The 25843-nt window shown below is 38.5% G+C and overlaps 1 protein-coding gene across 1 annotated transcript in view; it reads right to left on the bottom strand.

The window, feature by feature from the left end:
- CFAP54 (cilia and flagella associated protein 54) overlaps nt 1–25843 on the bottom strand; it is a 378083-nt gene that overhangs the window by 302265 nt on the left and 49975 nt on the right. The window contains exons 10-17 of the mRNA XM_058425781.1: nt 25476–25657; nt 25223–25388; nt 23901–23986; nt 20983–21117; nt 18503–18653; nt 10876–10952; nt 4233–4361; nt 3741–3867 (exon numbers count right to left, since the gene is read on the bottom strand). Of these exons, the coding sequence (XP_058281764.1) occupies nt 3741–3867; nt 4233–4361; nt 10876–10952; nt 18503–18653; nt 20983–21117; nt 23901–23986; nt 25223–25388; nt 25476–25657 (1053 nt within the window). The remainder of the gene's footprint in view (nt 1–3740; nt 3868–4232; nt 4362–10875; nt 10953–18502; nt 18654–20982; nt 21118–23900; nt 23987–25222; nt 25389–25475; nt 25658–25843) is intronic.

Here is a 25843-nt window from a genome sequence, read left to right as displayed (position 1 = left end):
TCTATGTGTCTGTTTTTATGCCAGTATCACGCTGCTTTGGTTACTATAGCTCTGTAGTATAATTTGAAGTCAGGTAATGTGATTCCTCCAGTAAAGTTGTATCCTGCAACTTTAATTTGTTTATCAATTCTAATAGTTTTTTGTGGAATCTTTAGGGTTTTCCAAATATAAGATAGTTATCATCTGCAAACAAGAATAATCTGACTTTCCAATGTAGATGCCCTTTCTTTCTTTCTCTTGTCTGATTGCTCTAGCTAGGACTTCCAGTATGATGTTGAATGTTAATTCTTTTGTCAACCTGGGAAAATTTTCGATTTTTAAATTACCTTTGAATATTTTATTTTATAAATACAAAAATATATTTATCATGTATGTATGTTTTAAATCACATTAATATAATGAACACATGTTAACCACCACCCAGCACCAGAACTGGAACATTAGCAGTAACTTACATCTACCTATATGCTTTTCCTTCCTACGCCATCTCCCTGCCACTTCCACAAAGGAACCACTGTCCTAAACTCAAGGTCATTCTTTTTAATTTTATAGATAGTGTCAATAAAATCTGGAAATGCAGATGAGTTATACATAATGTCTTCAAAGGACATATGTTTATGTTTCCAGACTTTATGGACTACCTGCATATCTGATAACTATAGTTTTCCTTATATGATAAATTTACGTATATGCAGGTCACTTTTTAATATACAGTTTTATCAATTATTATGTTACTTATTATATATAATATATAATAAGCCTTAAGAATCCCATGGTTTCATTTTTGAGCTTGATTTAAAATATCCTACTGAATGTAGTCTTTCATTTTATTTTTTTCTGACCCCATCCTCCCATCACACTGAATGTAGTCTTTTAAAACTTACTGTTTTAAAACAAAAATTGTCTCTAGAATTCATCCACGTTGGTCATTTTCATTGCCATGTGATACTCCCTTAAGTGAATATATCACAGTTTCTTTATCAATTCTCTATTAATGGACACTTGGGTTGTTTCCAGTTTTTTGCTATTATGAACACTGCTTCTACAAGCATCCTTCCATCTGTAGTTGGTGTACATGTTCAAGAAATTTTACAGGGTATGTACTTATGAGTGACATTGCTGGGTCATAATTTAGATTAATGTTTAACTTTACAAAATAATTATATTGGCCATAACTGCTTCCTTTTCTATGAAGTTCTCCTTGTTTCTTTTGCTTATTGTCTTATTATTTCTTATTATTGATGTTTTGGAATTTCTGTACGTAGTTCATGCTAATCGTTAGTAAATTGTCACTAGACAAAGAGATGGCATGAGAAGGAAGATTCAATTGGTCATCGTTGCCTTTGAAGATAGAAGGTGGTCATGAGCCCAAGAATGCAGGTAGCCTCTAGAAGCTGGAAAAGACAAGGAAACAGGTTCTCCCCCAGAGCCTCCAGAAAGGAATACAGCTCAGTTGACACCTTGGTTTTATTATTATTTAACTTTCGCTTTAAGTTCAGGGGTACATGTGTAGGTTTGTTGCATAGGTAGACTCATGTCATGGGAGTTTGTTATACAGATTATTTTGTTACCCAGGTATTAAGCCTAGTACCATTAGTTATTTTTCCAGAACTTCTCCCTCATCCCACCCTCCAGCCTCAGAAAGGCCCCAGTGTCTATTGTTCCCCTCTATGTGTCCATGTGTTCTTATCATTTAGCTCTCACTTATAAGTGACAACATGCAGTATTTGGTTTTCTATCCCTGCATTAGTTTGCTCAGGATAATAGCCTCCAGCTCCATCCATGTTCCTGCAAAGGACATGATCTCGTTCCTTTTTATGGCTGCATAGTATTCTATAATGTGTATTTACCACGTTTTCTTTATCCAGTTTACTATTGATGGGAATTTAGGTTAATTCCATGTCTTTGCTATTGTGAATAGTGCTGCAGTGAACATACACGTGCATGTGACACCTTGATTTTGGTTCAATGAGATGCAGTTCAGGTTTCTGACCTCCAGAACTGATAACATATTTGTGTTGTTTTAATGCACTCAAGTTTGTAGTAATTTGTTACAGCAATAATGGCAAACTAATACAATTGTGAAAAATATATAGGGGACTTGAAAGGGAAAAATAAAAGCGTTTAATTTGGAAAAAAAAAAGAAAAGAAATATAAATTGCAAATATTTCTCCTAGGTGTGGTGTGGTTTTGGGGTTTTGTTGGTTTTTTTTTTTTTTGCTTTCCTTATCTTTAAAATTCTTTTAATGATGAGAATTTATTTATATTAATGCAGCCAAATGTATTCATTTTTTTCTTTTAGGATCAGCACTTTTTGAATCTTGTTTAAGAAGATCTTCCCTACTTCAAGCTTAGAAATATATTCTACCATATCTTCTTCTAAAAGTTTTTAAGATTTTTTTTTTTACATTTATCTCTTTGGTGCATCTGGAAGATATTTTTGTGTATGGGAAGGTAAGAAATGTAATTTGGTTTTATCCGTATGGATGTCCATTTATCCAATGAATATGAGGTATTCTAGCACTTTGAAATAAATCTTGACTTATGTTAGAGCGAGATCCCCTACACTCACCGGATTTTTTTTTTTTCCTTCAGGAATGTCTTAGCTATTTATGTCTTCTACCTACATTTTTTAAAAAGATTGTAAAGGTCTACCCAAAAAAATCCTACTGGAATTTTTACTGAAATTACATTGAGTCTATAGATCTATTTGAATAAAACTGAAATCAGAATAATCTTTCTGATTATTTGGTCTTCTTATCAATAAACACAATCTACCTTCATTTATATAGTTCTTTAACATTTTTCAGTAAAGTCTTACAATTTTTTGCATACTTCTAGCTCTTTGGTTAGATTGAATCCCTTGGTACCTTACAGGCTTTTTTGATATAAAAATGATGTCTTTTTATTATATTTGCTAACTGCTTGTTGCTGTTGTATAGAAATATAATTACATATTATATATTACATATATTATGTATTATATATTATTATTTTTGTATATACTGATAGATTCTTTTGCATTTTCTAGGTAGACAATCATATAATCTGGAAAGAACAGTTTTGTTTCTTCTTTTCCAATCCTTATATCTTTATTTTTCTTATCTTCTTGCATTGGCTAGAATTATCAGTATAAATATTTTTTTCATCTTCCTGCACTAATCAGCAGTGTGTCTACACTGCTCACTCTTAAATTAACCAGCATTTGAATAAATCTATTTAGCTCTATAAACAATATGATTTGAATGCTTTACACGCCCCTTCCAGGAACTCATCCCTGACTTTCTTATTTGATACAGATATTTCTGTGTGCCCATAATACTCTGAGCCCACCCCTATTACAAAATGTATCAACCTCAACTGATATGGTTGGCTTACTTATCTAGAAGCTCAAAAGTAGAGACTGTCTTATTTGCACCTAGCCTAATACGATGACTGGATTTTAGTAGGTACTCAATAAATGTTTGCTTGGTTGAATTAACCAAAAATAATTTACTATAACACAAATAAACATAATTAACTTTTTAAGAAGTTTACCAACTGATTCAATATGCAAAGTGTAAAGCAATAAGGATAGATTTAATTATGTTCTTATCGATATTAATTAGGGAAGTAGACAAAAATGAAATTTATCTGAAAACTTCAGTCAACAAGAACACAGTTTTCAAATTAAATTGACTCTGTACTGGAATCTGGCTTAAAATTGATTCAGAATGGTTACCTGCTTTAATGACTACTACCTTGCAATTTGTCCAGAAGCACAACAGCTATTCGATGCTGAGCTTGAATTAGTTCAAGATGCAAATCCATCATGAAACTATTTGAGGCAAGTGGTTTGTAAGTATCTCCATCTATGTGGTGGGTATGCTTTGGTCCAACAGAGTTGAAATAAAAAGAAATATGGTTATCAAAACACACAAAAATAGCTGTATACTATTATCACTCAAGTTATCATCATCTTATTTGTAACCATTACATTCTGCTCACTTCTCAGCCCTTTGCAGTTAGCTTAAACACTAATAAATATGCCCTTACAATTCATCAGTGTCCTCTTCATTAACAAATTCAAAGACTCCTCACTCTCCTAGAGCTCTTCTGAGAAGAGGGAAATATATGTCTGGCCTATGAGAGGTAAGCCACCACAAGTCATGCTTTACTTACCTACTTTCAAGGCCAGTCTTCTTCTCAGTTAAGTAAAACTTCAATCTAATTTAAGACTTTTCCATTCTTACCTTGGCATAGCAGTGGTCAATCACTGATGATCCATTTGGCAAAGAGGTTAACATGCAATTCAAATTTATTCCACCGATTGCTCTGTCAAGAAGTTTATAAGCAAAAAGTAACTGTTCCACAGGATTTTTCTAAAATAATTTTATAAACAAAAAAGAAAAATGAAACTTAGGGGAAAATCAAATGCAACATTTCCAATTTTTGACAATAATTCAAAACCACATAACAGAAATTTAAACAGTCTATCTAACATTAACAGTGTTATGTTTCTAACTAAATGTATTTCCTGTGACTAAATGTGGAGTGCTATCAATATGGGTGACAATAATAAATAAACTTCACCATTTTTCCAAATACAAATTAAACCTTTCACAAACATGCATTAATATATATAACTTCCATTTATGGTTTGCATAATTCTGATTGTACCAAATGTACTGGTAAATTTTTAAAAGAGTTCGCATAGTTTGTCACTTTCATATACCTAATCTGAAAAGCATTTTTTGTTGTTGTTGTTTTTTGTTTTGTTTTGTGTTTTGTTTTTTGCTTTTTGAGACGGAGTCTCGCTCTGTCGCCCAGGCTGGAGTGCAGTGGTTCAATCTCGGCTCACTGCAAGCTCCGCCTCCCGGGTTCACGCCATTCTCCTGCCTCAGCCTCTCCGAGTAGCTGGGACTACAGGCGCCCACCACCACGCCCGGCTAATTTTTTGTATTTTTAGTAGAGACGGGGTTTCACCGTGGTCTCGATCTCCTGACCTCATGATCCGCCCGCCTCGGCCTCCCAAAGTGCTGGGATTACAAGCGTGAGCCACCGCGCCCGGCCTGAAAAGCATTTTTTAAAACAATTTCAGAATCTCAGACTAGAAATTTAGAGTCCATCAACCCAACAGTCTATATTAGTCTACATAATGATTTTCAAAAACTAAACACTTTTTAATGTAATCACTCACAGAGAGACAAATATAGAGAATAATATAAAGAGCAACCAGCTTTGCCCAAACTTTCAAATTTTCCATATTTTTCCAGATTTTTTAAGGAAATAAAGCATACAGATATATGCATGTTATATATATATATATAACTATACATATATACAACTATATAACTATATATATAGTTAACTGTCCACAGTGCCACTCCTCTTCTCTGCCCCAGAGGTAGCCACTGTCCTTGAATTTGGTTTTACTATTTTGTGCATGTTTTTAAACTTTTACTACATGTGTATGTATCCTTAACCATATGCAATATCACTTTGCATATTTTTAATTCTCTTTTATAAAACTCTGTAGGCTCCTTTTAAAACTCAACCATATGTTGTTGAAATTTATTCCTGCTGGTATATGTAACTCAATGGGTCAGTCAGGGATTGGTTATGAACACAAAACTACTCTACATATTTCAAGCAAAAGAAAACTTAATACACAGAATTAGAGGTGTTCATCACCATTGCAAGGCATGAAAGAGCCAAGATCAGGAAAGCTGCCAGTGACAATTTTGCTTCATGCAATTCTCAAGAGTTTGCTCAGAAGCCTCTGTGAACCTAAGAATCTAGGAGGCAGCTGACAACAACCTCAAGCACCTACTACACGGAAGCAGGTGAATTGCAAGAGTGTGCTCAGCATGCCTGGTAAACTCATATCATCTATTCGCCACTATGGATTAAGAACTATCTCTTCTCTTCTGAATTACAAATTCATGCAAATGCCCCTCATTGGAAGACTAATTTAAAACTGTATAGAAATGAGACGCTGGAAATATAGTTCCAGGTTTCCCCCCTATAATGCGAAGGTAACTACAGAAGGGAATTGCAATGATGCCAAGTTTACTCTAGTACAAGCCTACTCCAGTTCATTCATCCTCACAGCTACAATGAAATGGTGTTACTTGGAGGAATATGTCACAATTTATCCACTCTTCTGCAAACGGACATTTAGATTACTATTACTAAGGCCAGGCGTGGTGGCTCACGCCTGTAACCCCAGCACTTGGGGAGGCCAAGGCAGGAGGATCACCTGAGGTCAGGAGTTCAAGACCAGCCTGGCCAAAACTGTGAAACTGTGTCCCTACCAAAAAATACAAAAATTAGCCGGGCATGATGGTGCGGACCTGTAGTCCCAGCTACTTGGGAGACTGAGGCATGAGAATCACTTGAACCCAGGAGGCAGAGGCTGCAGTGAACCCTGATCATGCCATTGCACTCCAGCCTGGGTGACAGAGTGAGACCCTGTTTCAAAAAATGACAAAAAAAAGATTACTATTACTAAATATGATGCAATGTATTGTACTTGTCTGTGAATAGACACAAAGTTGATACTTTCTTTTATTCTTTTTTTTTTTTTTTTTTTTTTTTGAGATGTAGTTTCGCTCTTGTTGCCCAGGCTGGAGTGCAATGGCGTGATCTCAGCTCACTGCAACCTCCGCCTCCCAGGTTCAAGCAATTCTCCTGCCTCAGCCTTCCAAGCAGCTGGAATAACAGGCATGCGCCACCATGCCCAGCTAATTTTGTATTTTTAGTAGACACAGGGTTTCTCCATGTTGGTCAGGCTTGTCTCGAACTCCTGACCTCAGGTGATCCACCCGCCTCGGCCTCCAAAAGTGCTGGGATTACAGGTATGAGCCACCACGCCCAGCCCAAAGTTCATACTTTCTTTACAGATCTTACACCTTTTCTCTGCTTTCTTTTTTTACCCATCTGTCTAAGACTTCCAGGACATGCTGAACAGAAGAATGACAGATATCTTTATGTGGTTACACCACTATTAAAGGGCTGCTTTTAATCTTTTACCATAGGTATAGCATTTACTCAAGGTCTTTGGATGACACCCTGTATTAGATACAGAGGTTCTTGTATATTCCTAACTACTAAGAGTTATTTTTTTAAAGGATGGTTGTTTTTAAAGAGGATGGTTGTTGAATATTATCAAATGCTTTTTTTGCATCTCTTTGTCTAAGTGAAGTAGTCACATGTTTTCCTTCCATCAGCTAATGCGATGTATTGCATTATATATTTCTAGTGTTAAATCATCCTGGCATTCCTAGAATATAAACAATTTTACACTATATATACATACAGACACACACACACACACACACACACACACACACACACACACACATACCCATTCAAGAATCGCAGGCTCAGGAAGGTTCTTAAGTAACCCAAGTAGTGTAAATTCAAATTAAAAACCTACTTGAGGGCAGGCCCCAAGGTTATAAATCATTAGGAGCAGGAATTTTCTCCTACCCACTCCTCTTCTCACTACCCAAGTTGAGGTATCTCCTTATATACATAGGCAGAGGCAGGTTTTTTTGGGTTTGGGGAGGGTTTTTTGTCTTGTTTTGTTTTGTTATGCAACAGGGTCTCACTCCAGCCTAGAATGGAGTACAGTGGCACGATGTTGCCTCACTGCGGCCTTGATTTCCCAGGCTCAGGTGATCCTCCCACCTCAGCCTCCCAAGTAGCTGGGACTACAGGCACGTGCCATCACACCCAGCTAATTTTTGTATTTTTTTTTTGCAGAGTCATGGTTTCACCATATTGCCCAGGCTGGTCTCAATCTTCTGGGCTCAAGCGATCCACCCACCTCGGACTCCCCAAAGGGCTAGGATAAAAGGCGTGAGCCACCACACCCAGGCCAGAGTTTTTTTTCTAGTCTACCTTTTCCTAGGATATAATCTTTTGTAGGTTCTAACTTTACATACGAGTCTCCTTTCCAACCCCCATCTTTCATGTGCCCAAGTCTCATCTCTTGTCCCTGGATGGTGGTTAAAAATCTAAGTATCTTTGTATAATAAATAGGCCCATCAACCTACTGCAGCATCTACTCATAAACTTACCATGCTAGTTTTCAGTTCCCTTTTCTATTTTGGCCCCTGGGATTTACCTAACTTTCTCATGAGCTCTGCAACATGCTTGAGGATATTTGTTCAAATCTGTCCAAAATCTCTAAGTGTTTTCTCCCAGGAGGATGTTCAGGTCATCTTGCCATTTTGCTAGAAACAGAAGTCTCTAAAGATATCCCTTTTTTTTATTTTTTTATTTTTTGAGACAGAGTCTCACTTTGTTGTCCAGGCTGGAGTGCAGTGGTGCGATCTCGGCTCACTGCAACCTCCACCTCCCAGGTTCAAGCAATTCTCACACCTCAGCCTCCCAAGTAGTTGGGACCACAGGCAGGCACCACAACGTCTGGCTAATTTTTGTATTTTCAGTAAAGACAGGGTTTCGCCATGTTGGCCAGGCTGGTCTCAAACTTCTGATATTAAGTGATCTGCCCAGCTCAGCCTCCCAAAGTGCTGGGATTACAGGTGTGAACCGCTGTGCCCAGCCAGGATATCTTTTTAACATCAAAAAATTTCAAAGACCCCATACACTCACATTCTATCATCATCATCATCACCATCACTACCACCACCATCATCATCTTTATGATCTTCATCATCCTCATCACAGTCAACATTTAACTAAAACATGTCCCAGGTATAGGGCTAAATGGTTTACTAATAATCTTTTAGTTGCCATAGCCCAGTATAAGGTGGATACAAATTAGTTATAATTTTATAACCCATTTGTTGAAGAAAGAAATGCTCTGTGTTCAGTAAAACTTTGAAATAAGTTTTCTTTCATTTAATCACAATAGTGTCTCATACATTTTTTAAATAGTAGCATGTATATATGCAAGTTATATAATTTATCCCACCTACAGACTCTGCTGGGTGAACATATGAATTGTGGATTCTCCTTACAATAAACTGTCATTTTCCCCCCAACTCCATTCCCCTCTCAATGAGTCTAAAAACCCTAAGTTGAGATTCAATGCTTTACATAAAAGAGAAAAAACAGCAGCTATCATGTGCCAGGTACTAGTTTCCACATTACAATATCTCATTTAAACTATATAACAACTCAGTGGAATAGGTACTATTATAATTTTCCAGATGAGGACACTTATACTCAAAAAGACAAAATAATTCATTCAGCATCACACAAATAGTCAATATCAGAGTCCGAACATAACTACAGGTTTCCACACCAAATGCTGTGCTCTTCGACCATGCCAAAGAAAGTATGTCTACCATATGCCCAGTACAGCCGAGCAGATTGTGTATTGCATAACTTTAGGGGGTAAAATTCACACTGTTGTCATCACAGACTTCTCTGTATTTATTTTGATGATTTCCCAGCAGATGTTAATAAATCATCTTTAAGAGAGGGCACATTTTTCTTATTTAAATAAATAACAGTTCATAAATGGTCTCTTGTTTCTTTGTTGTGGGAAAATTGCCACCTTAAAAGAAATCCATTTCATATAGTGGTTTTAATTGCCAGAAAATTTCTCTCTCAAGGCAAAATCTAGCACTTTGCACCTGTGAGTAGGATTTCTATGTCTGCCCTACTCTGCCTCAGAGAATAAGTGCTAGCCCATAAGCTAGTGATTCTCAAACTCTAATGTCCTTAAAAATCTACCGGAGAGGCTGGGTTTAGTAGCTCACACCTGTAATCCCAGCACTTTGGGAGGCCGAAGTGGGCGGATCACGAGGTCAGGATATCGAGACCGTCCTGGCTAACACAGTGAAACCCCACCTCCACTAAAGATACAAAAAATTAGCCGGGTGTGGTGGCACATGCCTGTAGTCTCAGCTACTCAGGAGGCTGAGGCAGGAGACTGACTTGAACCTGGGAGGCAGAGGTTGCGGTGAGCCGAGATCACGCCACTGCGCTCCAGCCTGGGCAACAGAGCAAGACTCCAACTCAAAAAAAAAAAAAAAAAATCTACCAGAGGAACTTTTAAGAATCTCACACCTGAAGTTGTGATTGCATATGTCTGGAGTGAGAAATAGGAAGCTGCTATTTAGCAGACACTGTAAGTGATCCCTGGGAAAAACATTGGCAGACAGCTATTATGCCACCTCAATCTCTTAGGCATGTCAGTCTCTGTTCTCAATTGAAGATTTCTCAAATCTAGCTCTCTTCAGAAGACACAAGGCAACATAAAGTACTCAGTTTGCATCCCCTGAAACTTAGCATTAGAAGAGGAAAATGCATTTGAGAAAGTAAATTCAGAACGACCCCACAGTCCTCGTGTACATTCATGATGGCATTTGATTGGTACCATTTCTTAGGACTTTATCTATTATACCAAGTATGGAAGAGAATAGATAAGATAACACTTTTAAAATTAGCACTTGTTGTTATATTTCAGAGGGCTCCCAAATATAAATGTGAGGGGGGCTGGCATGTTATTAAAAAACAAGTAAAGTCATTTATATCTATGCATTATATAAATATCTTTTATACAAATATCTTGAAGACATTATTATTTAGGATAGGAGTTACTCCTAGGTAGGGGAAAGGCAAGGTGATCAAGAGAGGTTAGCAGAGGAGGTGAGTTTTATCTATACTAGGAATATTTTGTTTCTTAAGCTAGCATATGAGGAAACGGTAAATTATAATGGGGCTTCATTACAATATTCTTCATAAAAGATAGAAAAATGTCCCTATAGTTCTCAATATGTAAAGCCATATAATCCTCAAATTTTAAATATTCAAAATTATTTCTACAATTAACCATTATGCATTTACAAGTTTAATATTATTTGAAAATAAAAATTCATGTTTCACCTAAATTTTCTAAATATGTAGTAATACCTGTAATATTGGAAGAATTTCTGTGATCCCTTTTGGAGCTCCAGGAAATTTGTTAGTCCCTTCTCTTAAAGGTATATCTGGAAAAGAAAGGAAGGAGGAAGGGAATGAAGGATGGAGGGGAAGGGAGAAGAGGAGATGAAAAAAAGGAAAAGTAGGAAGAGGAAGAGGACAGGGCAAGAAAGAGGAGGAAACGAAAGAAGAAGGAAGGACCAGAGGAATAAAAAGGAGGAAAGAGAAAAATGGAAATATAGCAGTGAATCACAATCATAAAAACTTTATGCTAAATTAATTACTTTTTAATTACCGATAATCTCAGAAATGATTCAACACTGGAATTTGACTAAGCACCAAATTATTTCTTCCATGTAATTAAATTTTTTCTTCTGTAAGGTAATTCAAAAAAATCTTGTAATGTAACAAACCAAATCAAATATTTCTCAACAAGTCAATATCATCTTTTCTCTATATTCTATAAGGTCCATTTAAAATCTTTCAGAGGCCAGGTGCGGTGGCTTACACCTGTAATCCCAGCACTTTGGGAGGCCGAGGCAAGTAGATCACCTGAGGTCAGGAGTTCGAGACCAGCCTGGCCAACATGATGAAACCCCACCTCTACTAAAAATACAAAAATTAGCCAGGCATGGTGGCACGTGCCTGTAATCCCAGCTACTGGGGGTGCTGAGGCAGGAGAATTGCTTGAACCCGGGAGGCAGAGGTTGCAGTGAGCGAAGATCATGCCACTGCACTCCAGCCTGGGCGACAGAGCGAGATTTCATTTCAAAAAATAAATAAATAAATATAAAAGCTTTCAGAAAATAGCATAGAAACCCTATCAATCTGGACAAATACCAGAGAAGACTTGTACTTTATGTTTTATGTGGCAACAAGGTGTTAAGAATAACATTCTTAATAGTTATAAGAATTTATATATCTAAATGGGGACAACCCCTCATTACATAAATATAGAAGTTTTCAAATTTATAAATGGATTATGCTCCAATATTGATTAGCTCTTCAGAAATGAAACATTTTAACAAAGAATCAATAACTTAAATTTTATTTAGCCCATTTATAATGATATAAAACAATAATCTCCCCCACAGTAACTAGTAAATAAAACAATAACATTAAGTAAGAAACAGACTTTTTTTTTTTTTGAGATGGAGTCTCACTCTGTTGACCAGGCTAGAGGGCAGTGGCACGATCTTGGCTCACTGTAACCTCTGCCTCCCAGGTTCAGGTGATTCTCCTGCCTCAGCCTCCCGAGCAGCTGGGACTACAGGCACATGCCACCACGCTCGGCTAATTTTGGTATTTTTAGTAGAGGCAGGGTTCCACCATGTTGGCCATGCTGGTCTTGAACTCCTGACCTCATGTGATCCACCTGGCTTGGCCTACCAAAGTGCTGGGATTACAGGCATGAGCCACTGTGCCCGGCCAGAAATAGACATTTTTAAAAAGTAATCAGTAATGGGTAATGTAGAAAAATTCTCTTGGCTGAAGAAAAACTGGAAACTATATATTTTTCAATCTACAAGCTAAGAAGATGGTGGAAAAAAATAAATAAATAAATACATGGCCAGGATCTTGGGAAGGAAGTGTGGAGAAAAAAACAATTTTTCCCTGCTCTCATGCCACAACAATCAACACAGATTTCTGTGACCAAGTGTGGAGTGGGGGGTCCCCAAGTACCAAACATGAAATCAATTCTGCAGTGGACACCAGCTGGGCATTCTCCAACCCTGTTCACTTCCAACACTATCAGATCACATAGATTGAGGACTCAGTCCCATAAGACTGCTGTTTTTCCCATACTGCTCCCTGCTTCCAATGCTGACCATAAGCTCCAGCTTGTTTTACCTGTGCTTCTGACCAGCTGGCTACAAACTAAGGTTCCCGTGACCCCCCTCCCTGGGTCTGATTAATTTGCAACAGTGGCTCACAGAATTCAGGAAAACAGTTATGTTTATCATTTTATCATAAAGGCTATTACAAAGGATACAGATAAAGAGATATATAGCATAAGGCATAAAGGAAGGGGCATGGCGCTTCCATGCCCTCCCAGGACCACCACCCTTCAGGAACCTCCAAGTGCTCAGCTATCCAGAAGTTCTCTGTACCATGTCCTCATGGACCTTTTATGGAGACTTCATTAGATATGCATAATTGATGGATGGATGGCTGTACAGCTGTGCAGGAATGCGACTGGACCAAAAGGGTATGATCTAATACCCTTTGGAAACCCATTACTATGATTTGAATATTTGTCTCCTCCAAACTCACGTTGAAATTTAATCCTCAATGTGGCAGTATTGAGAGATGGATCCCATAAGACATGACTGGGTCACAGAGGCTCTCCTCACATGAATAGGTTAACTCATTCATAGACTAATGGATTAACAGGTTAATGGATTGGTGAGTTATCATGGGAGTGGGACTGGTGCCTTTATTTTTTTTTTTTTGGAAATATGTTGTTTTTTAAAAAAATATCTTACACTCACTCATATTTTACTTACTGGCCCTGTTTTATGTCAATTCAGTTTTGTATCCTTTTTTATTTATTATACTTTAAGTTCTGGGGTACATGTGCAGAACGTGCAGGTTTGTTACATAGGTATACACGTGCCATGGTGGTTTGCTGCACCCATCAATCCATTATCTGTATTAGGTAGTCCTCCTAATGCTATCCATCCCCTAGCTCCCCACCCCCTGACTGGACTGGTGACTTTATAAGAAGAGAAAGAGGTCGGGTGCAGTGGCTCATACCTGTAATCTCAGCACTTTGGGAGGCCGAGGCAGGTGGATCACCTGAGGTCAGGTGTTCAAGACCAGCCTGGCCAACATGGTGAAACCCTGTCTCTACTAAAAATACAAAAAAAATAGCTGGGTGTGGTGGCTCGTGCCTGTAATCCCAGCTACTCGGGAGGCTGAGGCGAGAGAATCACTTGAACCCAGGAGGCAGAGGCTGCAGTGAGCCAAGATCATGCCACTGCACTCCAGCCTGGGTGAAAGAGCGAGACTCCGTCTCAAAGGAAAAAAAAAGAAAAGAAAAGGAAGACATACCTGAGGTAGCTTCCTCAGCCCCCTATCATTGATGCTCTGTGCCACCTCAGACACTGCAGAAAGTCTCCATAAGAAAGCCCTCACCAGATGCAGCCCCTAGACTTTGCACTTCTCAGCCTCCACAATTCTAAGAAATAAGGTCCTTTTCTTTTTTTTTTTTTTTTTTTTTTTTGAGACGGAGTCTTGCTCTGTCGCCCAGGCTGGAGTGCAGTGGCGCAATCTCGGCTCACTGCAAGCTCCGCCTCCCGGGTTCACGCCATTCTCCTGCCTCAGCCTCTCCGGGTAGCTGGGACTACAGGCGCCCGCCACCACGCCCGGCTAATTTTTTTTTGTATTTTTAGTAGAGACGGGGTTTCACCGTGGTCTCGATCTCCTGACCTCGTGATCCGCCCGCCTCGGCCTCCCAAAGTGCTGGGATTACAAGCGTGAGCCACCGCGCCCGGCCGGTCCTTTTCTTTATAAATTACTCAGTTTCAGGTATTCTGTTATAAGTAACAGAAAATGGACTAAGATACCCAGCAAGGCCTGTCTGTTCAGATTCTTCTTGGCCTCTCTGTGCCACATTCCTTCCTCCTGGGTATGGGGCAGGACCCCTTCTGAAATAAGTCTTATGTCCTACAATCAGACAAGGTAGGTCAAAGAATTTCTTTGTGATCAGCTCGAAGACAGAGAGGCAGGAGAAGATTAGAGTATATTTTCAGTTTCTATGGCCATCCTTGGAGAGGAAAAGGAGCAGGTGAAAGGAGGAAAGTAGAAAGTCAGTCAGAATTATTCCCCATTTTCTGAGGTCTGCTTCTGGGGCCTAAAGTGCCCCAACATTATAACAAAAGACTCTCTTTCACTTTTATTGCTCCAAAGCTGTTCTGAAGCTACTTCAGGAACCAAGGACAAAAAGCCACTCTTTAACAAAAGGTATGCTTATTGTTTCAGTCATTTAGGAAATAAGAACTATGGGAGTCATGAGCCAGGAACTGCGGACAACAATTATTATATATATATAATATATACAAATATATTATATTGTTAAAAACACAAGGCCCAAGCTCTGTCCTACTTGAGCTAGCCTGGACCTTTTTAGTCTTTATTAGCTTCCCAGGTGAATTTGATACAGATCAAAGTTTGACAACCATCAGTTAAAAGTCTCTGGCTATTGAACACATTCATTGGCCTCAGGTTATATTTCTGAAATGTCCTGGCTTTTCAGAAATAATTATTATATATATATAATATATTATATATTATATATATTATTATATTATATTATTATATTATATATTATTATATTATATATGTTATATTATATATATTATATTATATAATTATAATATATAATATATATTATAATTAATATATATAATAATCAACAATTATTATATAATATATACAAATATATAAACATACAAAATATATGTGTTCATTGATGGTTTATGTTATTGGGAAGGTTTCCAGTCAACAGCAGACTGTTAGAGTTAAGTTTTGGAGAAGCCAAAACATGAATTTAGGATGGGTGCCCCTAACCCTCATATTGTTCAAGGGTCAGCTGCATATATATCATATATCATAGTATCACAGAGTCACATCTGAATATTGGAAAGGGAGGCCAGAGAGTATAGAACACATTAGAGCTACTTTTCCCACTGGGGCTTATATCAATTCTGGAGAGAGAAGCTGAGAAACTGATACCTCTGATAGCCTTGAGAGAAAAGCAACAGGGATTGGATTGGGATCCAGGGCCCACCAAGGATGAGAAGCAAAAGAGACTGCATCCTAGAAGTTAGGGTGAACTGAAAATAGATCTCCAAGGAGAAAGCATTTCAGCTTCAAAATATCTTAATCCCTCAAACTGGAATAATGGGATCCTAGAGTATTAGTGCCTTTCATGCATCTAGTAAAAGCAAGCATAAATCTTTCCTAGAAAAAGAAAACATCATCCAAAGCCTCAATTATTTCTACAAAATACTTAGCAATAATAATGTCCATTACACACTCAAAAATAACCAGACTAGCCAAACAGGTGATGAGGTAAGTTCTTCATTGAAGACTTCAGTATAATAAATGCAAAAGGAATGAGAGAAGTTAGGAGTCCCTCCTGGCTTCTTACCCCCATTCTCCTAGCAGCCCTTCACCAATGACAGATAAAAGCCATAGAAATACAACTTCATTGTAATTGTTCTGTATGGGATCCTAAAGGTCCCTCATGGGAACAGACCCTGAACTCACAACAGCAGCCTTCTTATTAACTTACCATGCATTACATGGGGCTTCCTTTCCTCTGCTGTCTCACTTCTCCACCGTGCTTCCCTGGATAAGGTCCCAAATAAACTACTTCACTCACATCATTGTCTCAGAATCTGCTTCTGGGGAACCAACCTAGACCTGAACTCACAGATAAATCTTTATAGCACAAAAAGTGGGATAACTAGGCATCGTGTGCCTCCTGATTCAACGCAAGGAAGTAAATAGCACTACCTATGAAGTACTGTTGCTGAAAAATAAGATAATTGGCAAGAATTCTTCTTAACAAAGTATCAGCAGAATCTAAGTAAGCATCCAGATCTAACTACCGGGTGAGAAGCAAGTTAATCAACATCACATGGAGGCAAATGGCCAAATCCAGAATGTGGAAAATCCCACAGGATGACTCAGTTTCTTCAAAAGATAAATGTCTTGAAAGGAGAGTATGAAGGAGAGAAACCATTAGAGATTAGAGAAATTTAAGAGACATGTCAAGAAAACACAATGTGTGGGCCTTGTTTGGATTCTGATTGGAACAAACCAACTTTAAAAGATATTTTTTAATACAATCAGGGACATCAGAATTATTCCCCATTTTGTAAGATATAATAATAACGGCACTGTGGTTTTATGTTTTTAAAAATCCTTATCATACACACACATACACATGGTGGGGTGGTATTTGCTGGAAAAATTACATGTCTGTTTTAAAATACTCAGAGAGGGGGAAATGTTGCAGGGAGAGATGAAATAAGATTGAAAAGATGTTGATAATTATTGGTGCTGGATGATGCATACATGGTGATTTATTTTTTCTCTCCACTTGATATTTAAAGTTCTGCATAACAAAAGTTTTAAAAAGGAAAAAAAGCATTTTAAGCCAGGACATTTCAGAAATATAACCTGAGGCCAATGAATGTGTTCAATGGCCAGAGACTTTTAACTGATGGTTGTCAAACTTTGATCTGCATCAAATTCACCTGGGAAGCTAATAAAGACTAAAAAGGTCCAGGCTAGCTCAAGTAGGACAGAGCTCGGGCCTTGTGTTTTTAACAAGCTTTCAGGTGATGTTGATAACAATCAAAATTTGAGAACCATGGCTCTAAAACTCCATCTGCAAGGCCACACTCAACAGCGGAGGACAGGCAGAGCCAGATTCGTGAATCTCCAAGTAAACAGTGACTTTATTACGAAGTCCTCCAGATGTCATACATGCTCTGTAAGTGGGGTGAAACAGCAAAGTAAACACCCTCCATGGACTCCTCCACATTATTCCCCACCCCATGAAATATAGTACAGGGCTGCAACCAGAGGCAGAACAAAGAACAAGGTCAGAGCAGAAGGCCATCCTTTGAGAGAAGACATCTCCTGAATGGAGAAGAGAAAGGGGTTGAGACAGGAAGAATGGGGGCTGGTGGCGGGGGGCGGCTAGGAAATGAAAGCAAGAAGAGGAAGACGATAAGGATAAGAAGAAAAAGAGAAAGGGGAGGAGAAACAATAAATGAAGAAAGAATTTTAAAAGGAAGGAATTAGAAGAAAGAAAATAAAAAAGGAGATAGAAAGTAGAATGACACTGATCCATTCAACACTTACTTGATCTCCTGAGCTGTGTCAGATGATGTGGTGGGTGCCAAGAATATGACAGTGTCCAAAACATAGTCTTCCTTCAAGCATTCACTCTTATGGGAAATGGAAGGGGAGGAAAAACAAAGGAAGATAAAAGAGAGGAGAGGTGGCTGGGTCCAGTGGCTCACATCTGTAATGGCAGCCCTTTGGGAGGCCAGGGCAGGCAGATCACTTGACCTCAGAAGTTCGAAAGCAGTGTGGTCAACGTGGTGAAACCCTATCTCTACTAAAAATACAAAAATTAGCCAGGCATGGTGGCCAGCACCTGTAATCCCAGCTACTCGGGAGGCTGAGGCAGGAGAATCACTTGAACCTGGGAGATGGAGGTTGCAGTGAGCTGAGATTGTGCCACTGCACTCCAGCCTGGGCAACAGAGCAAAATTCTGTCTCAAAAAAAAAAAAAAAAAAGAAGAGGGAAAACAGAAAGAAAGAGAAGGGAGTAAAGGGGAGTAGGCAGTAATTAGGAACACAGAAAAGGAATATGAAAAGACAAAAAGGGTTTTGTCCTTCACTGAATCAGAGAGCATGAAACCTTAACATCCACTTGATGAAACTATCTTATTATCTATCTCTAATTATAAATCCTCAATGAAGCATAATATTGAAGTGCCTAGTTTCCTTTAGTAGAAGTTATCCTGTACTTGATATCATACCTATATATTTGTATTTATAGACGTATACAATTTTTCAGCCAACATTTTACCTAGAGATTGTTTAAATTTTCTTCCTGGGCTTCCTAAAGATTCCAATATTTCACTTAACCGTAATGTGACTTCTGCCACTACCACAATGTCAATGTCTTCCATTTTATAGCAGTGAATTACTTCATTTATCTGCCACAGAAGATAAATCCACTAAAAAGAGAAAATACACAGCAAAATCAATTAAAAGTATATGAAACTGTAGAAACAGTCACATTTTTCAAAACTTATACTTCCTTGAAACAACTATCATATGGAAATGTTACACAGGTACCCCTCCTTATTAATGCCTTAATTATAAATAATATAAAACTCAGTAATCCTTTTAAAATGATATTTAGTAATCAATCTGTTTATATAAATTCATAAAGTAGATTCATTTAAGTTGAGAGTCTGCACATCTATAGCCATTATGGCAAATTTATGATCTGTTACTTGTACATATCAGTGAATAGTATCTGTATCCTCAAAGTTCTCACTGTCCCTTCGAAGCAGCTATTATGATTACTGTCAACAACCTCCTTATAAGTAAGGAGGAAGCAGGTGTTTCAGGCTCCATATCAGGTGCCTTAGATTGTCTTTCACGGCTGGGCACGGTGGCTCACGCCTGTAATCCCAGCACTTTGAGAGGCTGAGGCGGGTGGATCACTTGAGGTCAGGAGTTCGAGACTAGCCTGGCCAATATGGTGAAACCCCATCTCTATTAAAAATACAAAAAATAGCCAGCGTGGTGGTGCACACCTGTAATCCCACCTACTCTGAAGGCTGAGGCAGGAGAATCGCTTGAACCCAGGAGGTGGAGATTGCAGTGGGCCAGGATTGTGCCTCTGCACTCCAGCCTGGGCAAAAGAGCGAGTGTCTGTCTCAAAAATAAAAGAGAAAGAAAGAAATTGTCTTTCATGCCTGTATCCCCAAAGCTTAGCACATAAAACCAACTATCACATTTTGGGACCTGAGATTATAAAACGGTATTTATGTACTCATATTATTACTTAACAGAGTACATGATAAAAATCACACCTATGCATACTAATGTGGCTTATCTTATGCAGCTTCCAAATTACCAAAGCTACAGTATTTGTTATTATTAAATTTGTTCTCCTAAGTTTCCAGGTTATAATATTCAAATGCTCACCCTTCTCCCTCCTATAAAGTAGCTCTTTTAAATGGTCTAAATATATTATTGCGGGGAGGAGAAAACCTGACATTCTTATTTCTCTGTATTCTCTATTATTAATCTTCTTTTTGAATTGATCCAAGCTCATATGACCTCAGATACACTATATTTATTTTTTATTTTTATTTATTTTTTTTGAGACAGAGTTTCACTCTGTTGCCCAGGCTAGAGTGCAGTGGTGTGATCTCGGCTCACTGCAACCTCCACCTCCTGGGTTCAAGCAATCCTCCTGCCTCAGCCTCCTGAGTAGCTGGGACTGCAGGCACACACCACCATGTCCGGCTAATTTTTGTATTTTTAGGAGAGATGGGGTTTCACCATGTTGACCAGGCTGGTCTCAAACTCCTGACCTCGGGTGATTCTCCTGCCTCAGCCACCCAAAGTGCTGGGATTACAGGTGTGAGCCCCTGTGCCTGGCCCATACTAAATTTATTCTTCACTTAAAAGCTTGAGGCCAGGCGCAGGGGCTCACATTTGTAATCCCAGCACTTTGGGAGACCAAAGCAGGTAGATCACGAGGTCAGGAGTTCAAGACCAGCCTGACCAAGTTGGTGAAACCCCACCTCTACTAAAAATACAAAAATTAGCCGGCCGTGGTGGTGGACGCCCATAATCACAGCTACTCCAGAAGCTGAGGCAGGAGAATCGCTTGAATCCGGGAGGCAGAGGTTGCAGTTAGCCAATGCACTCCAGCCTGGGTGACAGAGCAAGACTCCATCTCAAAAAAAAAAAAAAAAAAAAAAACACCTGAAAAGGCCGGGCGTGGTGGCCTATAATCATCCAAACACTTTGGGAGGCTGAGATGAGCAGATTGCTTGAACCTGGGAGTTTGCGACCAGCCTGGGCAACATGGTAAAACCCCATTTCTACAAAAAATAAAACAAAATTGCTGGGCATGGTGGTGTATGCCTGTAGTCCCAGCTACTAGGGAGGCTGAGGTGTGGAGGATCACTTGAGCCCAGGAGGCAGAGGTTGCAGCGAGCCAAGATCACGGCACCATACTACTCCAGCCTCCAGGACAGAGCGAGACTCTGCCAAAAAAAACAAAACAAAACAAAACAAAAAGGCCTGAAACACCTCTTCGCTCCTCACAACAAACAAAATTAGAAAAGGAGTGCAGGGAACACACATGAAAAGAAAGGGTCACTCAGCACTAGAAAGAATATCTTCTTTATATATGTATATATGCAAATGAAAGTCATTAACTAGGTGAAAAATAGGAAAAATTTAGATTTGAAATGTGTATGGCAACTTGAATAAGTAATAGCAAAAAAAACCACGTGAAAGGGAATGCAAAAGGAATACTTTGTTAGTGCGGATTTTCCGGGTGAATTTTGCATAGTCATTTCCGGATATATTGAGCCGCTGAATTCCTAATTTGCATTTCTGCCATAGGAACATTATTGTGTCCACAACAATTTCTTTATCAGGTTGAACATCCTAAAAACAAAAGTGAGAAGGTAAATGAGTAGGAATAATAAAATACATGTATATAACATTTACTGTGTGCTGAGAAACACTCTAAGAGCTTTACAAATACTAACATGTTGAATCTTCATAATGAGCCTATGAGAGGAGTCCTAGTATGATCCTCCCCATTTTACAGAGGAGCAAACTGAAACACAAGGAGATTAAGTGATTTTCCTCAACATGAAATGACTAAAGAGTGGCAGATGGGAGGGATTCAAACCTAAGCAGTCTAGCTCCAGAGTCCTCACTCTTTTTTTTTTTTTTTTTTTGAAACAGGGACTCACTCTGTCACTCAGGCTGGAGTGCAGTGGCAAGATCTCAGCTCGCGATCTCACCTCCACATCCCAGCAAGTTCAAGCGATTCTCATGCCTCAGCTTCCCAAGTAGCTAGGAATACAGGTGCACACCACCACACCCAGCTCATTTTTGTATTTTTAGTAGATAGGGGGTTTCACCATGTTGGCCAGGCTGGTCTCGAACTCCTGGCCTCAAGTGATCCACCCACCATGCCATCCCAAAGTGCTGGGATTACAGTGTGAGCCACCGTGACCCACCTAGATCCATCACTTTTAATGAATGCTCTATGCTCTTCTGCCTCTCTAAAAAGAAAATTCCCAAACATTTTTAGGCTAGTTTGCAAACCAATTACTCCCACCTATGAAATTTACATATAGTTTTCTCTTTTTAAAATTCTTGCATTAAAATAATAAGGAATTGGACAGGTGCAGTGGTTCAGACCTATCATACCAGCACTTTGGGAGGCCAAGGCAGGTGGATCACCTGAGGTCAGGAGTTCAAGACCAGCCTGGCAAACATGGCGAAACCCTATCTCTACTAAAAATATAAAAAGTAGCTGGGCATAGTGTCGTGTACCTGTAGTGCCAGCTACTTGGGAGGCTGAGGCACAAGAATCGCTTGAACCCGGGAGGCAGAGGTTGTGGTGAGCCAAAATTACACCACTGTACCCCAGCTTGGCGACAGAGCAAGACTCTGTCTCAAAAATAATAATAATAAGGAATTGGAGCAGGGGGAGATGAACTAGTAACTAGAGAAGCAATGGGGAGTTGGGAAAGTGTAGAGACAAGAAGGAAAGGGAAAAGCTGAACAGAACCTCACACTGGGTGTCAATTGATGAGTCAGAATGAGTGTTTTCTCTCATCCAAACTACTTGCCTCTTTGCAAAAGAAAATTATCATTCATTATAGCTAAACTAGAAAAATAATGAGTTTATGATTAAAATATACCAAACCTGGAGCTCTCTGAGGCTGCTCTAAGACCTAATTTGCATATGTAGTACCTTCCTGCAATGTTTGGGAATACGACAGATATCAATAAATGTTTATTGAATTGAATTAAATTGAATTGAATTGAATTGAACTAAGACATATATCATTTTAGCAAAACAGATAAATGAAGGCCAGGCACAGTGGCTCACACACCTGTAATCCCAGCATGTTGGGAGGCTGAGGTGGGTGGATCACCTGAGGTCAGGATTTCGAGACCAGCCTGTCCAACATGGGGAAACCCGTCTCTACTAAAAATACAAAAACTAGCCGAACATGGTGGCACACGCCTGTAATCCCAGCTACTTGGAAAGCTGAGAGGCAGGAGAATCACTTGAAACTGGGAGGCAGAGGTTGGAGTGAGCTGAGATCGCACCACTGCACTCCAGCATGGGTGACAGAGTGAGACTCTGTCTCAAAAAAAAAAAAAAAAAAGAAAAGAAAAAGGAAAAGACAAAGAAAAACAGATAAAGGAAAGTTCCCTACCTTTTTAAGCCTTGATCGCTATTTTCTGGTTAGCTCTCCCACTGTAATAATTTATTTAATGCCAAACACATTTCTTTCAAAAATTAAATACCTGTCACAGGTTATAACTTATTCTGACAAACCCAGAAGAAATGAAAAATACTATAAAGCAGAACTTCTCAAGTGTGTTTCACTTACCTGGGCAAAGTTAATACAGTGCTCTATAATTGTAGTGTACATACTTTTTAAAAATGACAATATAACCAAATTTTCAAATGAAATTTCATCAGAATCCCAGTGTTATACACAAAAGTAACTAAAACAGATTAGGAAGCTACTACTTAAAGTTGGGCTTCTCCATTATCCTCAGCAAACTAACACAGGAACAGAAAACCAAACACCACATTCTCACTTATAAGCAGGAGGTGCAGCAAACCACCACGGCACATGTTTACTTATGTAACAAACCTGCATGTCCTGCACATGTACCCTGGAACTTAAAATAAAATAAAAATTAAAAACAAATAAATTAATTTAAAAAACAAAACAAAGTTAGGTTTCTGAGGATCCCTGAAATTTATTTAATAACCATTGCTATATTATAATAGTTTTACCTGAACACTCGTACTCTCTTATAGGTCATTTTTAAAATACTGGCCATTGTGTGCAAAGTGACTTCCAATAATAACAAGGCTTTGTACTCATGGACTGAAAGCAGTATTTCATTAAACATATTAACTCTTCTTAAAAACCACTGCCTCATTTCCTTCATTATTAGAAACATAGCCTGAGAATTTCCCAAAAAGGAACAGACACTCAAAATGACAACAATAATAAAAAGAAACTTAAAACTACAAGTCAGAATCTAACTTAATCTTATATTCTAATGATTAAACAAAACAAAATTTTAGCAAGGCATAATTCCTGTGATATTTATCCGGCCTTAAGTTAGGCACAGAAACCTCCTTCCACACTAATAAAAATTATTTAAAATAGCTATTTCACCTGGGGAGCAGTGCAGACACAGACATACAAGGTTGCTGCCAAATAGAAAATATCCTCTGAATATCCACAAGTCTTCAAACAAGTATCTGAATTCATAAAGCAGAGGAAAATGAAACAAAAAAATCACTTACAAAATTTCAAATAGAAAAGGCACAGAAACACAAATATGCTATAAAAATGACACAAATGATAGGCGGGCAAATATCATGTCAATAAGACAAATTAAATACTTCTATACGAAAACTAATCTTGGCTGGGCGCAGTGGCTTATGCCTGTAATCCCAGCACTTTGGGAGGCTGAGGCAGACAGATCATTTGAGGTCAGGAGTTTGAAACCAGCCTGGCCAACATGGTGAAACCCTGTCTCTACTAAAAATATAAAAATTAGCTGGGCATGGTGGCAAGCCACTGTAATCCCAGCTACTCGGGAGGCTGAGGCAGGAGAACCCAGGAGGCAGAAGTTATATTGAGCCAAGATCATGCCACTGCAGTTCAGCCTGGGCAACAGAGTGAGACTCTGTCTCAAAAAAAAAAAAACACACACACACAGAGAAAAGAAAACTAATCTTAGTGGCTCTAATCCAATTAAAATAGACCATTATCATATATCCAACATTTGTATGCTATGTCCAAAAAGAAACTGAAGAGGCTTATAATATTAAAATGCATATAAAATATGGTAGTTGAAAGAAAAATAATAAAAATATTGATTCAGAAATCACTAGAAGACATATATATCATTACTTGGTACAAATTACTTACTGCAACTGATAAGCCATGCAATGCCTTAAGAACATGGCAAAACATTAAAAACCTGGAATTAAATAGTTCTCTTTCGTGTAAAAAGCAGACACTGCAGGTTTTCAATTATACACACAATAACTTTTAGGATTTGAAAAGCCCTAGAATGGCAAACACTGCAGGCTGGAAAGAGACAGGAGATTACCAAACCTTCCCTTCCTAACATGAACTGATGACTTTGTCCTCTGATTCACTGCCTTACGGGCCTCCCTCTTATCCAACTAAGCCAGAAGGTAAATAGAACCTCATTCCCCTACTCAAAACTGTCACTCAGAATATAATCTAGCATCCTTACAAAGCCCAGGAACTACATCATCTAGCGCCTAGCTACTTCTCTATCCTTGTCACCTACCACACTCGGTCACACATGCCCCCATGCCATTCCTGCAATCACCAAACACACTCTTGTCTCCGGGCCTTTGTACCTCTTGCTCCCTCCACCTTCAACTTTCTTTCTCTCACCATATCTATAAAAGAGCATATTTCATCAAACTAAATTTTTTGAACAAACAAATACTTACCATGAACAGCAATTTTTTTTAAATAAATTTGAGCTGACTGTCCTTCTTTATAGTTTTCCAAAGGAAAGATCAAACCTTTGTTTCTCTTTACGTTGATTAGTGGTTCCATTGCAATCAGAAGAGTTAAATCCTTCTCTGCTTTCTTTGACTCTGGATCATCCTGCCTCTTGGAGAAGTATATCCCACACGTTAATTAGTAATTTCATGTCATTTTAACAAAACAAAACCAGGAGGATAATTTTGCATATATTACCTGGAGAAAATAAATAAGATGTGCAGCAGAAGATTCAAATAAACTCCACTCCTCATAGGTAAAAGCTAATTTTATAAATTTCACAGCAGCATCCACAGAAATAACATCTTTTTTTCCTATAATAAGTTCCAGAAGAGATGTTTTTGGAAAATCAAGCATTCCATCTGCACCAATATTTGACACTAGGAAAGGAAGAAGAGAGTTTTGAATATCATTCATGCAAATAAATATTTATTAAATATTCACTATAGATGCTTTCAGGCATCAGGAAAACACAATCCCTGCTTTCATAAGATTTACGTTCTAGTGGGGGAAACAAGAAATCTTAGTGGGCAAATACAGGGTGGTGCTTTGGGGACAAATAGGAA

This window comes from Hylobates moloch, unplaced genomic scaffold (genome assembly GCF_009828535.3).
Source record: "Hylobates moloch isolate HMO894 unplaced genomic scaffold, HMol_V3 SCAFFOLD_12, whole genome shotgun sequence".
In the NCBI taxonomy this organism is placed as follows: Eukaryota; Metazoa; Chordata; class Mammalia; order Primates; family Hylobatidae; genus Hylobates; species Hylobates moloch.
The sequence above is the reverse complement of the archived record's forward strand: the minus strand, read 5'-3'. Positions and strand labels throughout refer to the sequence as shown.